The sequence below is a fragment of the Coffea arabica genome, chromosome 8c (assembly GCF_036785885.1).
Source record: "Coffea arabica cultivar ET-39 chromosome 8c, Coffea Arabica ET-39 HiFi, whole genome shotgun sequence".
Lineage (NCBI taxonomy): Eukaryota > Viridiplantae > Streptophyta > Magnoliopsida > Gentianales > Rubiaceae > Coffea > Coffea arabica.
Window position 1 is genome coordinate 39613717 of NC_092325.1, and position 15927 is coordinate 39629643.

Sequence of the window (15927 nt, forward strand, 5' to 3'; positions counted from 1 at the left end):
AATATCTTAACAAATATAATGCAACAAATGTCTCTTTTCTAAAATAAAAATATACCATAAATAATGGTAAAAATGACATTCAAATTTGGACTAATAGCAAATTAACATGTTATAATAAGAGTCTTGGTGGAGAAAGAAAATCTAAATCACTAAATTACTATATCAAATAACACTTTTAGTCTAAGAATATGTGCTTTTGTTTAAAAACTCTTCTGAGATAGTGTAGCTCTTTTCTCTTTTTTGTTTTAGTTATGCTAATTATAGTAGTTCGTAGAAGATCAATTGCACAAAGGATATCTTGCTTGACTCCCACTTTTTTACATCGTCTTAAATGTCCAAGCTATTCATCATACCAGGATGTTGAAGTTCTTCGTTATATGTATCTCTATCTGCTTTATGCATTTATTGAATTTGATTGAAAATTTGGTTTCTCCATCAATTACCATGCTTGATAAAATACAAACTTGACAGTATGCACAAATCTCCTAGCCTTCGGGCAGCTACAGTTCTACTGCTAGCCCAAAGGTGAAAGCAATCCCATTATTCCCATCATGCATTATGGGATTCACTTAGAAGAAGACAAACCAACCATCCAATCATTGGATCAAAAAATGAAAAGAAAGGATTTCTTTTGTTCCTTTCTTTTGTGTAAACATATTCCACGAAATCTAAATCATCGTTTGAGAAATTAATAAAAGGGGATAATTTCAGAAACCTCTCCTGAAGTTTCTGATAATTACACATAATACCTTCCAATATCAAAAATTACACTGCCCTCCCCTTTCATTCTGATGTGACCAGATGTCAACTTCAGCAGCAATAAAGTGACAAAAATACCCTCACAATATCAGTCTCTAAATATTAGAAATGTGGGAAAAATATAGATCTTCCAAATATAATATTTTTTACATGGAATTTGGTGCCATTAAACTTGGGATACATAATGCTTTTGGCGCCTTCCTAACAGTCATACTGCTTCTAAAGTACAGAAGAAATAGTTATAGAGAAAGGAGAGGATCTAGTAGCAATTATGATACTAATGGTTAATTTGGGTAAAACAGGATGTCACCTGTTGTTGCACATGACATTGTAGTTCGCTACAATGGAAGAAGAACTAGGATTCCCAATATGGATCCTGATAAGTATTCTTATATAGAACTGTGGAATGATGTTTGTGAGAAAGGACTTCATGAATTATCTGGAAATCTTAATTATTTGCAACTTATAAGATGTGGGATTTCAAGAAGTGCTGCAAAAATGGATGTCAACACTGATAAGGTAGTCATGGAAATGTTTAAGGTGCATGAAAATGAGCTGCTAATGAATTTGTTTGTGGATGAAATGGATGTAATTCCATTTAATATGCTTGAGGTGAACAACAATAACAACTTTGGTGGTGGACAAGAAAGTCTAGGAATTGAGGAGACTGCAGGAAATGCTGAACCTAATTTGCAAAATATTGAAAGGAATGGTGAAGTGTTCATTTCAAGTGATGCTGATTCTTAGTTGTATGAAGCAAACAATGACAAAGAGGATAGCTTACGCAATGACAGTGAGGCATATGAATCATTTGATATGAGTGATATTGCCTCAGATTTTGAGGTGAATGATGAAGGTAATGTCATTCCGAATTCCAAATCGGAGGAAGAAATTGATCCAAATAGGGCAGCTTTAAGAGCAAAAATATTCACCAATAATCCGAGAGAGGGCATTGAATTTGAGAAGGATATGTTATTCACCAATGTTGATCTTTTTAGGGTTGTTTTGAAGGATTATGCAATCCAGAAATGTTTTCAAATAGTAAGATTGAAAAATGTAAAGAAAAGGTGTATTGTTAAGTGTGCTATTGAAGGTTGTCCATGGAGAATCCATGCTTCTCCTATTGGTGAAATAACTACTTTTCAAATTAAGTCTTACACACCTCAACACACTTGTGTTATGAACAATAGGAATGCAGAGGCTATATCTAATTGGATTGCTAAGAAACTAGTTCCACTTCTTCGGATCCATCCTCAAATGAATACAGAAAGTGTCTATGTTGAGATTGTATCAAAATATGGTGTGCATCCTAGCAAGATGCAGATTTGGAGGGTAAAGATAAGGGCACTAGAAGAGATACAGGGTACACACTATTAGTCATACATACAATTGCCCAAGTTTCCTGAGATTTTAAGGAAAAGTAACCCTGAATGCGTCTGCAAGATTCATTTTGATAGGCCAAATCTCTTGATAGAACGAAGATTTTTGTGAATTTTTATTAGTTTCAAAACACAAAAAGATGGATTTCTTAGATATTGCAAGCCATTTGTTGGTTTTGATGGTTGCCACCTCAAAGGATCATATGGAGGAATGTTGCTTACTGCTGTGGCTTTAGATAGGAATAACAACATGTTTCTTCTCGCGATTGTTGTGGCTGAATGTGAAAACAAAGAGATTTGGTCATAGTTCTTTCATTTCTTTGAAGAATACTTTAGTCCGTTTGATAACCAATTGCCTCTAATATTTATGAGTGATAGACAAAAGGTACTTTTTGTTCTATTTACAAATGTCCCATTTCTACTATCATATGACTTAACTGCTAATCTTCTATTTGTGCTCATTAAATTATGTTAAATGGAGGGTTTGAACTTCGCACATGAAGAACTGATACCATATGCTGATGCAAGATACTGTTGTTGGCACATTTAGAGCAACTTCAAACTGTCCTTTCCACAGCCACTGCTTAGTAATTACCTTTGATTGGCAGCTAAGAGTTTTGATGCAGCTAGTCATAAAGAGGCAATGGAGAGAATTAAAGAGATAAATATTGAAGCTTGGAAATACTTGACAAAGATATCGCTAACAGCTTGGGCAAGACACTCATTTTCTCTTGCTATAAAGTGTGATCATGTGACGAATAACTTCACTGAATCTTTCAATGCATGGGTTGGTGATTTGAAGGGGTTGCTTAGTCTTACATTGATTAAAGGTTTAAGAAGAAAATTCATGAAGAAACTACACAAAAGATTTCATAAGAGTTGTACCTACACAGGTGTTGTGCCACCTAAGATTGTGGAGAAACTGAGAGAAATTGCCACTCAACCTAGAAAGTGTCAGGTTTCTATGGCTAGTGAGACATTGTTTGAAGTAAAGGAATTTGGCAAGTCCTACATAGCCAATCTTCAGGAGAGAACTTGTGAATGTGGAGCATTTCAAATTTCAGGAATTCTATGCAAGTATGTTGCTTTAGGAATTATATACAGAAAAGAGAATCTTGAAAAATATTGCAATCCAATATTTACAATTGAGGTATACTAGAGGACAATATTCTGGAATGATAAATCCAGTTTCTAATGAGAGAAATTGGCTTGATATGCTTGAGGTGATCCTGCTACACTATTACCACCCTTATTAAGAAGAGCACCAGGAAGACCAAAGAAGAATGGGAGGAGAGAAGCTGATGAAGATGCTCCTTCAGCTCAAATAGGAAGGTCCGAAGCTTTTAGTGTGCTTATTGTGCCAATCTTATGGGCATAATAGGAGAACTTGTGAAAGAGCTCCAGTGAAAGCAAAAATGGGAAGAAATGCTTCTAGTAGTCAGGTTATGCATATTGCTTATATGAGCTTTGTTCATTATTTGCTTTGGTTAATGTGACATTCTAACTAATTTCATGTTATCAGATTCCTCAAAGAAGAGGGAAGCCAGGCAGAGGATTGGCTAATACAGGGTGATCTGGGGTTGTACTTTGGGTACTACAATAGTTGTTAGATTCAAAATTTATTAAGGGATTCACTATCAACTACCACATTTAATATCTGAATGCAGGATTATATTTTTGGAAATTTACCTATTGTTTTCTCAAGTCAAGGTAGCAATCCTAGCCGTTCAAATCAGGTATGTCTTATATTCATGTCCTTGTAGATTGCTGTTAATTTATGGAGATACCTAAATGTTGGATACAATCAAGGGAAACACAAATTCTGTGTTTGCTAGAGCTCAATTGGGTGCTGGAACTCCATCAGCTACTGCTAATGTACAAATTCAATTCCAAGCCTGCCTAAGTGGAACAAAGAAGGTATAACTTTGTTCATTTCAATTTCATTAGACAGCCACATACATCTTTATATGCATATACATGTCTCTAGTATGAAAGAGCACTTTATGATTCATTGTTCTTAGAGAGGAAGGCCTGCAAAGGCTAGAGCCATAAGGCCAAGAAAAGGACTGGTAGTACCCTCATTCGTTCACATATGTCTTCTGGAGAAAATGCCTCTGTGGAGAGCAACATTGGAGCTTCTTAAACATCTAGAATTGTTACCATAGAACTTGATGCAACTACTAACTCTGCCAATGTTAGTAGCTTCTTTAGCATGTGGTTTTAATGGTTGATCACTACATATCTAATCAGTAATTTATATAATATTTTACGAAGCCTGCATTCGGTGGTGGTGGTCTGAATCTTTTATACATCAAATCTCCTAATGGAACTTTTACTATATAGTCACCCAAGCTTAGCAATCCTCACCATCCAGAGAACTAGTTTGAGATGGTGTTTTGCGTTCAATGGATTGCTTGGCAAACTTAAATCTATAACTGAAAGTAAGGTGCTATAGTTGCAACATTTACAATCCTACCCGTGTGCAGAGCCTGTTAAGATGATACTTTGTCTTGGATTGCTCATTATGGGTATTCAGTCAACTTGAGTGTATGATCTTGTTATTTATCATATTTAAGAGTTGTTTTAGTTTATTTAGTTATTGCGCTATGTAGCACTTGTACATGCAACAGTATAAATGGTTCTGGAATTTTGTTATTTTGAAGTATAGTAGATAAACTCCTATTAAATATTGTAGATGAATTTAAATCTACCATATCTTGATCTTGTGGTTCTACCACTATATAATTACCAAGGCTGAAGTTTTGGTGGTGCATTCTTACAATTTTATCCAATTTTTCTTCCATTTTTTATTGCCATTTTTCTTGCCCAAAAATTTTAACTCATTTTGTTGTAGGGTCAATGGGGTAAATTTGGAATATAATTGTTTAACAAGACTCATTCGTCATTTTTTAAATTTACTTTTTATAACATGGACTTAATTTGCTTCCAAATATGTCAATCAAAGTATAATTTTTGATATTAGAAGATATTTATGTGTAATTGTCAAAAACCTTGGGGGAGATTTCTGAAATTATCCCTAATAAAAGTTGCATGTCTCGATCAAATGCGCAAATGAAGATTAGTCAATGAAAAATTAAGGATTCATCATAGCAATTACCATATGCAAGAAAGCTAATTGGATGATGACTCTCAGCTTTCTTTCTCTTCTGTCGTGCATTAACATCTTCATTGACATCAACAATCATGCGAGAAGCGATTCGGGTAGCACTTTTATTGACTCTGCATTGATGGAACAAAATGAATTCTTTATGATATTATGATTGTTTGGTGGACATAATGAACAAAATGACAGAGAGGTACATGTCAGCCATGTACCTTTTGCTTTACATATAAATTTCTAACAAAAAATGTTGGAGTCTACTCATGCTTTTCCATTGGTCCTGATGATCTTTTCATTCCTACTAATCTTTTCTGCTACTTTATTATTTCTAGTTTATAATTATGAATTATGTCATGACACATGGGTGAGGACTTAGGCATGTCGTGTGTTAGAAAATTAAACAGCATCAACTTGTACTTGTTTATCTTTCGTGCATCATACTAGGATAAAAACTAATAAAGTAATATGACTTTCTCAAGCATATCTTACAGATTAATCACGATTGTACTGCTAAGTTTAGAACATATACTTATATTTGTTTTTACTGATTAGAACTACAATATTGGGATTTCCCAAGGCATAACAAAGATTTTGAACTTTTTTTTCCTTTTTGGCCTTTGGACAATTTCAATCTAACTTATCATAGGTTGGTAAAAGAGTTGGGCTTCAGAACTTGAATGATGAACTTAATGTGTTCCTTTTTTTTTTTTCCTTTTCTTTTCTAGGTAGAAATAGACCTAATGGTCCCGGTTGTCTCTTATATTCCTCAAGAAGTGATATAAAGTAATGATGGCCAAAACTCAATAATGGTACTGGTATATTCATGAAATTTCTTCATCAATGAAGAGATTCGTTTGGCGACGAAGTCAATTGAATTTTATTCATAGGTTTTTAGGTGATATGTAGCTTGTTACTATTTAAATGTCAAATGGAACCCAGCAAAACAGAAAATAAAAGCCATTTTTAAAGGAAAAAGAAAGGAAGAAGACCACAGCAACACCAAAAACATACTCATTTTTGTCAACTCTTTCTATATGACTGATGGTTACCATTCAACCTTTGGTTTGGTCGGACACGAAGAACACTTTGTAGCAATACATCGTATTCAACTTGAACATATATATATATGCTGAAGTTGAAGCATAATAATGTTAATTGGATAAATACAGTGTTCTTGTCTGTGCACAACTTTAGAATAGTGGGATTGATTGATCACCAATGCTCATAAGAGGAGGTTTGATTAACTTCTCCTCCTTCAATAATAAATAAAAATCAAGTTGTCATACAATTTAGAAATAGAGTGGAAATTTGAGCACATAAATCACTTATGAGTCTATGACTCTACACTTATGAGACTAGCGCAAAAGTTTAGCTCGATCTCAGAGCTCAGGTTTGCTCGTATCTAAGAACACGTATCAATTCAAGAGGGAGACAACAATGCTGGTTAGCATTTACATGCAATTACATTAGCAGAACTATAACAAGTTTACTACAGCTGCTTAAATCTGATATCTGTAGATATAGATCCTTCAGATTTGATGTTTTTATGACGTGCATATGATGTAATTCTGCCATTGATACGGATCTCATGAGTGAGATTGTGACTTTCATAAAAAAAAAAAAAGTTAATAAAAAAAGCTGATTAAAACCCAATTAAGCCAATATACCTAAATTAATCCCTCAATGCATGATTAACAGCAAATGTAGCTTTTGATGGAGGATGGCAATGCAAAGAATTTGAGCTGAAGTCAGCGGACAAACATGTAATTGCACACCATCAACGTAATAATTCATAACCATCCAAATTCTGAACGTGACAGCAAGTGGTGCAATAATGGAATCTTAATCTCACTTCTTGTCCTTTATATAATCCTGAATATTTGCAGGTCTTTCGCCACGGGTGTCTACTGGCTAATACTCACTTCTGACTCACTAGTCATTAGGCACGAGCACTGAGCATTGAGCTTAGGCCACCATTTTTTTTTTCCTGGTGACTCAGATCATGGCCAAAATCGCTCTTGGAAACGGCCGGGAGGCAATCCAGCCTGATGTCTTTCAAGCTCTGGTTGTTGAATTCATTGTCACCTTTCTCTTCGTTTTTGCTGGTGTTGGATCAGCCATGACTGCAGGTATGATCTCGATTTATTTGCACAGGGTGTCGGCGTGACCAAATGACGTCGAAACATGTTCAAATTGACGCTTGACATGAATTTTTTTCGTTTGATATTTGGTTTCAAAATGTAAAGATTAAAATTTGATAAGATTTTTAGGAACCCAAGATCAAACTCCTGAATGATTGTTGTCAATCAAGAAACTCAAAGTATACATATGCCTTGTGCATTGATTTTCTTGGGCAGATAAACTCAGTGGGAGTCCGCTGACGGGGCTGTTTTTCGTGGCATTGGCGCACACTTTGGTGGTGGCTGTGATGATCTCGGCTGGCTTCCGCATTTCCGGTGGCCATCTCAACCCTGCTGTCACTCTTGGCCTTTGTGTCGGCGGCCATATCACCGTTGTCCGATCAATCCTTTACTGGATTGATCAGTGTTTAGCTTCTGCAGCTGCTTGTGCTTTGCTCAAGTATCTCACCGGAGGACTTGTAAGTACTGTTGCACTCATTTTGTAATTTGGTATTTGACTTCGTGAATTACGAGGTCTACGGTAGAATAAACTTACAATTTGATGAGAGTTGACCTAGGACCTCTTAACCTTGATTAATATACTAAGATTTCATTGGACTTTGATCCAATAGTCAAGGATTTCTCGTAGTATACTAGATCGGAGGTTCATATTTCATCCAATATATTAAGAGAAAGCATAAAACTTCCCTTTTTTTAAAAAAATTTGGAAAGTGTAGTAGTTCATTAATTTGTGTTGTTAGAAGCTATGTTTTCAGAACCGGACCGGATATCGACTCAGTCGAGGTCAGGGGTCAGGGGTCAATGGGTTCGACCGGGGGTCGATAGGGGTCGAACCGGATGACGTCATAAATAAAAATTATTTAAAAATTAAATTATTGTATATAAAATATCCAATAACATATTGATATTAATAAAGGTATATTCATATATATTTGATGTTTCAAATATATTTAACAAGAAAATACAAAGAAATTAGAACAATCAAATAACAATTTATATTATTTAATAAACATTAACAAGTTTAGAATTAAAATTATGGATTTAATTGAAAAATAACATCAAATTTTAGGACAATATTTATAAAGTATGAAATATTTGAGGTATATTAATAAGTTTTCACAATTTAGGGGGTCAAAACATAATATTAAAAAAGTTTGAACTTTTTTTACAAAAACTCCTGTTGGACCGGTTTTTCCGGTTTTGTACCGGTCAAACCCGGTCAAACCCGATTTTTGACCGGAGTTGACCGGGTCTTGAATCTCCCGGTTCTGATGACCAACTCGGACCGGACACTTGACCGGTTCCCGGTTCAATCGATCGGACCGGCCGGTCCGGTCCGAGTTTGAAAACACAGGTTAGAAGTAGGTTTTCTCTCCCACCAACCTCTACACAAAGTCTAGCTAGATTTTTTCATTTTCCATAGTCAAGAAGTAAGAATATATTGCTGTCGTTGAAACAAAAGGACAACAAATATTAATAGACCAAGGTCCCTTAGCAATTATTGTGTCTATTTATTCCACCAAAAAATTTGTCCGTATAACTAAGCTATTTTAATTTAAAAAAATTTAAGTAAACTTGATTTATGTACTCCCCTATACCATGTAGTTTGTGAAAAGTGCAAATCTTTATTTTATTTATACGGTGTTTATATCTTATTTTTCAAAACTTTCTGGTTATCATCCCTACTTTTTTACTATCGAATCCAATCCTCCCCATATCTTTTGTTTTCCCTCCTACTTGCCTTTTGTTTTATTACCAGCATCCTAGCATTCTCTTTGCATTTTAATTGCAAAAGTGACAAAACCAAGAAAGCAAAATGCTCCAAGATTCCTACTTTGATAGGACTTAATTTGTTTCTACATTGATTTCTCCGCAGACAACTCCACCACATACACTTGCAAGTGGGGTAGACTGCACGCAAGGCGTGATAATGGAGATTATTTTGACATTTTCCCTGCTCTTCACCGTCTATGCTACAATTGTGGACCCCAAGAAGGGAAACCTTGATGGGCTGGGCCCACTTCTTACTGGGCTAGTTGTTGGTGCAAACATCATGGTAGGTGGGGCTTTCTCCGGGGCTTCGATGAACCCTGCGAGGTCATTCTGTCCGGCTTTGGTGAGTGGAAACTGGACCGATCACTGGGTTTACTGGGTTGGCCCACTTATTGGAGGTGGGCTTGCAGGCTTCGTCTATGAGAATTTCTTCATTGCTAGGTCTCATGAGCCACTTTCAAATGATGAAACTTTCTGATCTTGTGGAAGTTGTTTGTGGTTGATTCCAAAGCCTGCACTATATGTAATATGTTGCCCTTGGACAGAATGTAATATGTTGCCCTTGGACAGACTTGTTCTGTTAGCCTTGATGAGTTTTGCTTATCAGGTATCTGTTGTAATTTTTTTATGTAATCTAAGTTCAGTGAATTCTAAATTTTCTCCTCTCCTTATTGTACAAAATATATGTAACCTATGTTTCCTAGTACCTTCTGTTAGGTCAAAAAACAAGCAATTACATTTCATAAGTATATGACTAGAGCTGTTAATCAAGCCAAGTCGAGCAGAGTATTTTGCTGCCCAGCTCGACTCGAGCCAAGCTCGAGCTCGCTTGACTAGGTGGACGAGCTTTGAAATGTGTTCGGACTCAACTCGCCAAATGGGACACGTGTCTCAAATTCAAGCTCGTGCAAATTAACCCAAATAAAAACCTATAATTTTCAATTTTTATACTTTTGAATTGTGAAATGACATATATATCCTTCCTTATCGAGTATAATCTAGCTATTCGGATAACAATCGAGTTGAGCTTACTCGACTTGTTAATTAAACGAGCATATCTCGAGCTCAAGTTAGATTCATTTACCATAATTAACGAGTCGAGCTCGAGCCTTATCGAGTCGAGTTCAATTGAGTTTTCGAGCTGCTCGTTTCATTTAACAGCTCTATATATGACTAATATGTTGTGGCTGGTATTTTATAACAAGGTTTTTTTCTAACGAGCTACCACACCCAAGTGGCTACTATGACGGCCTTCAAGTCCCTTTCGAGGTACTGATTGGAGGGTCAAAATCACCTTGCCAGCATCAAATGCCAGGATTTCCTGGCTTCTCAAATATATGCCCCTAAACATTTATTTGATAGGGACTTATTTGATCCCTAAACTTCAAAATATGGAGGTGAATTTTCATTAGCTTCAACGACATTTGTCCACAAATTCTTCTAATTGATCTCACTTCTTGTAAATTAACACGGGCAAGAATAAGATAAAAAGTAAGCAACAAATTAATTAGGCATAAAGTTGGTGAACTTTTGGTTCGTCTTTTTATTAGTCCCTTAACATTGCAAATATTACTGATTGAATTGGTCAATTTTCCATGGGATGCAATTTTTGTATAATATAGACATCATCCCGCTGTCTGCACATGTTTACAATAAGTGACATCAGTATTAATTTCAAGGCTCTTTAAAACTAAATTCTGAAAATCAGGGACTAAGTTACATGACATTATTTGAGGCCTAACTCAAATTTTTTGAAAATGTTGAAGGAAATCCAGGACAACTGTATTTGCACTATATCTATCTTTAATAAACAAAGAGTTGACATGCAGAATCATGAGTCTGCCCTATCCAATCTTTTAAAGTTAAGTAATACCGGGCACAGAAAAACTAGCGCTCACAACAACATACAGGGTCAAAATTATCAATCAAAATAAATACTGAAACTACCTGTTATAATTGCTTCGAGTAGTTGTATTAATAACAACAACGACCTCAATTACTTGACAGTGCTACTTGGTTGAGTGCACAATTTTTTTTTTTTATTTTTTCCATTCCCCCCATCATTTTTGATAACTACTCATTTCAGTTGTTTCACTGTCCAATTGGGGATGTGAAGAGCATAAGATCCATTCGTGTTAAATGTGTATCTCTAAATTTAGTGCAATAGTGGCCTAGGCCCCAGTTATGCAAGAAAAAAAAATGCCCATCTCCCAGTTCATAAATGGCAATAACAATCTCTTATCAAGTCATTACCATCTGTACAATTTAGCTACAACTAAAACCATAGGTTTATTCACTTCAGTTTTAGTATCTTTTAAAGCAGATAACGACGTTGGCATAGATTCATGTTAATAGCTACCACAAGAGAGAATCTAAGGGTTCTTTTGATTTTGTTTGAGTGCTGAAAAAGCGTATAGGAGATGTAACTAGTAGTTCTCTGTAAGATGAAGTAAAAAGGCCCCATTTTGATGTTGAAAAATGTAACCGCTTATAGGTGTCTTGATATTCTATCTGGAAAATTTTGCAAATTTTGATGGTTGGGTGTAAGAAAAAATATTTAAATTCTTATATATAGAGGGAAGAGAACAACATAAAAAAAAAAGGAAAAGGAAAAGTGTTGCTAACTTTCTTCCCTGTGCTTTTGTCTAGATTTTTATTAAATAAATCTTTGGTTTAGTGTCTTGAGTAGTGGTTAACTTACTCTTCTTGAAGATAATATGTTTCAAGTCTCATTGATCAGACTTCCTCCCTCCATTGTTACTATCATGTTTTTACTTTTTTGATGTTCTAATGCATAAATCATGTTTTTATATATATATTTGAAGACATAACACACACACACACACACATAAATGCATTCATATATACATATGTGTATACACACTAATCACCTATGTTGCAACTGAAAAATTAACTTTAACATATACCAAGGCACTGCACATAATTTGATTACAAGGTTAAATTGTAAATTTTCTTACAACTACTCATCTGCACTATAATCATTACTTGCATCTATAAGAACTTGAATTCGCGAAAAAATGGCTGTAATTTTGAGACGAAAGGAGTGCCAGACTCTTAAAGCTAGCTACTATTGAAGTATCCCATACCTCGTTGCCTTTCCTACTTTACATGAAACATGAAACATTTGCTATTATGATCATGGTTAACATGGGTCAAAGTGGCAAAAAATTCCATATCCTGAAAACCCTGGCGAAATGCGAGAGCATATATGAGTAAGGCAATGAAATGCTATAGATTTCTTTTGAGATGAGAATGATTATCTTACCAATAATGCTTATGATATCAACCAAAGAAAAAAAAATAGATAAAAGGATACATATTTGTTTCTACTAGAAGGGTGGAGTCTAGAGTATACTGTTCCAGTGCATTTCAAGCCCTTCTCTTGTCTTCAGGGGAAACAGGTAATACTCCATCATGTTGGATTACCTTGCCTCTTTTTTTCAACCCATGAAGGAGACAGAACAGGACTCATCTCATACTCTGTAATCCTCATCTTATCACTTCTACCTGTACCTTCCATGCATACATTCTTTTCATCAGGCAAAACCTTCACTCTCCACAACTTGAAAGTTTGGTCCAAGCCAGCACTATAAACCAAAAATCCTATCACCATTAATTTGTCAACCTCCAAACAAGCAGCCAGGCATCTGACTGGCCCCCTATGAGCATCCAAGACAGCAAGACACTCATGATAATAACTCCCTTCCTCCCTTCTCCAAATCCTGATGGTTGTGTCCTCTGATCCACTGAATATTAGTTTCTCAATAGCAACCAAAGAAAGAACAGCAAACCTATGTCCTTGAAGAAACCCTCCATGATTAAATCGACTAGACATTTTCTCCTTCTCCCAGAAGTTGATAAATCCATCTGATGATCCTGAATACAGGAAGCAAGAGCTATGTGAGGTGCTCAAGGCTAGAGCATTGACAGGGGATGGTTGGAATTTCAATGTCATGGTGAGAGTATGAGAGCTTTGGTCATAAACCCTCCTCCATATCTTCACAGAACCATCTGATGAACAAGTGAATACACATCCATCTTCTTGATTGATAACAATTGCGTTTACACTATCTTCATGAGCGAGAAATGAATCCACACATTTACCGTCGGAAACCCTCCATGCCTTCACTGTTTTATCCCATGATCCAGTATACAAAAGTCCTTCTGCATGATAATATCCCATGCAAGAAACGCAATCTCTATGTTGCTGTCCACTCGACCAATTAAACAAGAAAATCGAGCTATTCCTTGGCATTGTAGTTATTTTTTTAGCCCTGAAATTCTCAGAAGCTGTTACATTCCACATGCGGATTTTGCAATCTTTATGTGATGTAAAAAGCATGTTTCCATAAGCTAATATTGCACGGACTTCGCCACAATTGGCTTTGATGTACCCTCTTTCAGTGCAGTCCGGCTGTCGCCATGCACTAATCCGGCTACTCTCGGAGCCAGTATAGACTATCCCTCGCGAAACGGCAATGGAATAAATGATTCCTTCATGGCGATGGAGCGAGGCGATGCAATGGTAGAGGACAGATGGCGATGGTGTTTGAAGGGGTGAGAGTGTCCAGGGCGAGTCTGGACTAGGAGGTGGCATTAATGAATACATACCTGCAGCAGTTGATGAAGATCTTGAATGGCTATAATTGAGATCTCGATCAGATATCTGCTCAAAGGATTTAAAGGAGAGACGGGGAGGGGATTGCTTGGCCTTTCTTTCTTCATCCATGAAGGTGCAGAGACTTTTCCTGGTGTTGTAATCCATGGCTGGTCCAGACTTCCAGAGAGAGAGAGATAGAGAGACGGGAGGATTTCAGTAGGATTGAGGTTACTGAGTGAGAGAGATATGGTAGTATATATTTCGATGTCTAGCATTAATATACACGATACAGACATATAATACCCAAAAAGGAAAGGAAAAAAAAAAAGAACCATATAGACATATGTTCATAGAGTTGGTTGGAATTTGAAAATATAAGGGAAATTCATCAGAATAAACTGCTACAAACTTGTCTAAATAATTGGATTCCATTCAAAAAGTTGGCGCTCATTGGCAAACATACATAAATTATGCAGACAAGAAGGCAGATATTGATCAATTTCATAGATATTAATGCAAAAGGTTTACATTTGTGTACAAAAAACAAAAAATTCAGAATTATTTAATTAATTAATACAGTACCTACACAAAAGTATTTGATCGTTATATAAAGTGGAAATCAATGTCAAATCAAATAATAGGATGAATTAATTTCAGCTCTGGCCATAAGTTAGGCTACCAACTTGGTTTCAGCCTGTAGTCAAAAGCTTCAATCCGTTTGCTGCAATAGTGCGTGAATCACCACGGTAGGTGCAGGTATTTGATCTCTAGCATCTTGGGCTAAGCTAGTCATTCCATTTTTTCCTTCTTCTTCTATTATGTTTCAACAGAAACAACAATAAGGATAAAGTATAAAACTTTGATGAGGCTCTTTTAGAGATTTCTAGTGAATCTCTCCACTAGATTTTGCGAAAGTTAAGGACCTCTCCTCTTAATTAATGCCAAAATAACACAAACCTTATTATTATTTTTTTACACAAACATTCTTTATCAATGTTTTCTATCAAGCAAACATTTATAATAGTTTTGATTTCAATTTTTTACATTTTATCTCATATTAAACAAAAGAAATTATTTCAAAACAAAGAGTATTAGTTCTCTCGGAAAAGAAAAATAAAAAAACCAAGAATAAGTGACTTTAATGCATGAAAATTGGAGAGCTCCGATATTTTTTTTATTTTATTTTTTGTTCGTACCTAACAAAATAAATAGATTTGCATGTGTATCTACTTCTATAACAAACTAGACTACAATAAAATGAGGTGTCACAATTGTACCTTTGAAATTTCAAGTTTTATGTACATAAATATTACGTAAAAGATTCAAGACATCAACTTATTTATGGTAAAGTAGAGAAAAATTATTAAGGACTTACTTTTGAAAATACACACACTTAATCTAAAAATAAAGGAAAGAAATGATGAAGGGCCAACTTTTATGGCTATACAATTACATGTGAGCAATTGGTTATGATTATAAAGTTAAAAAAAAAAAAAAAAAAAAGCTCCGCTCTCTTGTTCTTAATTTTTCTTCAAAATAAATACTTATGTAATTGCAAGGGAACATGGGGACTTCGAATTGAGTTTATGACAAAAATAGTTAAGTTTTCTCCCTTAATAATGATGGAAAAGTTTTTATTATCTAACAAAAAAGAGAGGAAGTTCTTGTTATTCCAAAATGAAGAGGGGAAAGCACCTAACTTTTACAAAAAACTAGAGAGGAGATTAACGTAATCTACTCATATTTTATATTACTTTGTTTCCTTTTTTCCTTCCATGTTTTTAATTCATGAAATACATTCTCTGTAATACAATTTTCTAAAGTCATATAGTTTGATTAGTGAAAGAAGAATAATTAAAAGAAAAAAGGAGATGAAAATTCCTCTTTAATCGTTTTCTTTCTCTCTTTTGTAACTTTTTAGCTGAGGTCATGATGACGTAGAAAACATATCAAACCAGTTTTTGGCCAAGTGGGATTGCTGGAAGAAGGGCCGCAGGCGAAGTTGAAGACCAGCTGACATCGGCGGCCGGGCATGGCTTAGGGAGATGGCGCCGGACTTATTCTAGTTTCTGTCGGATTGCTGAAGCTCAAAGATCGTCATCGGTTCAATAACCGGTCTTCACATCAGACTTT

General features: G+C 35.4%; 2 protein-coding genes across 2 annotated transcripts; one reads left to right on the top strand and one right to left on the bottom strand.

The window, feature by feature from the left end:
- The first annotated feature begins 7094 nt into the window (after nt 1-7094).
- LOC113707187 (aquaporin TIP4-1) lies at nt 7095-9879 on the top strand. Its single transcript, XM_027229388.2, has 3 exons — nt 7095-7388; nt 7617-7858; nt 9277-9879. Exons 1-3 carry the CDS (start codon nt 7262-7264, stop codon nt 9649-9651), a joined length of 744 nt encoding a protein of 247 aa, XP_027085189.2. The 5' UTR covers nt 7095-7261; the 3' UTR covers nt 9652-9879.
- Nucleotides 9880-12606: 2727 nt separating this feature from the next.
- LOC113706118 (protein JINGUBANG-like) lies at nt 12607-13959 on the bottom strand. Its single transcript, XM_027228006.2, has one exon. It carries the CDS (start codon nt 13957-13959, stop codon nt 12607-12609), a length of 1353 nt encoding a protein of 450 aa, XP_027083807.2.
- Nucleotides 13960-15927: the final 1968 nt, after the last annotated feature.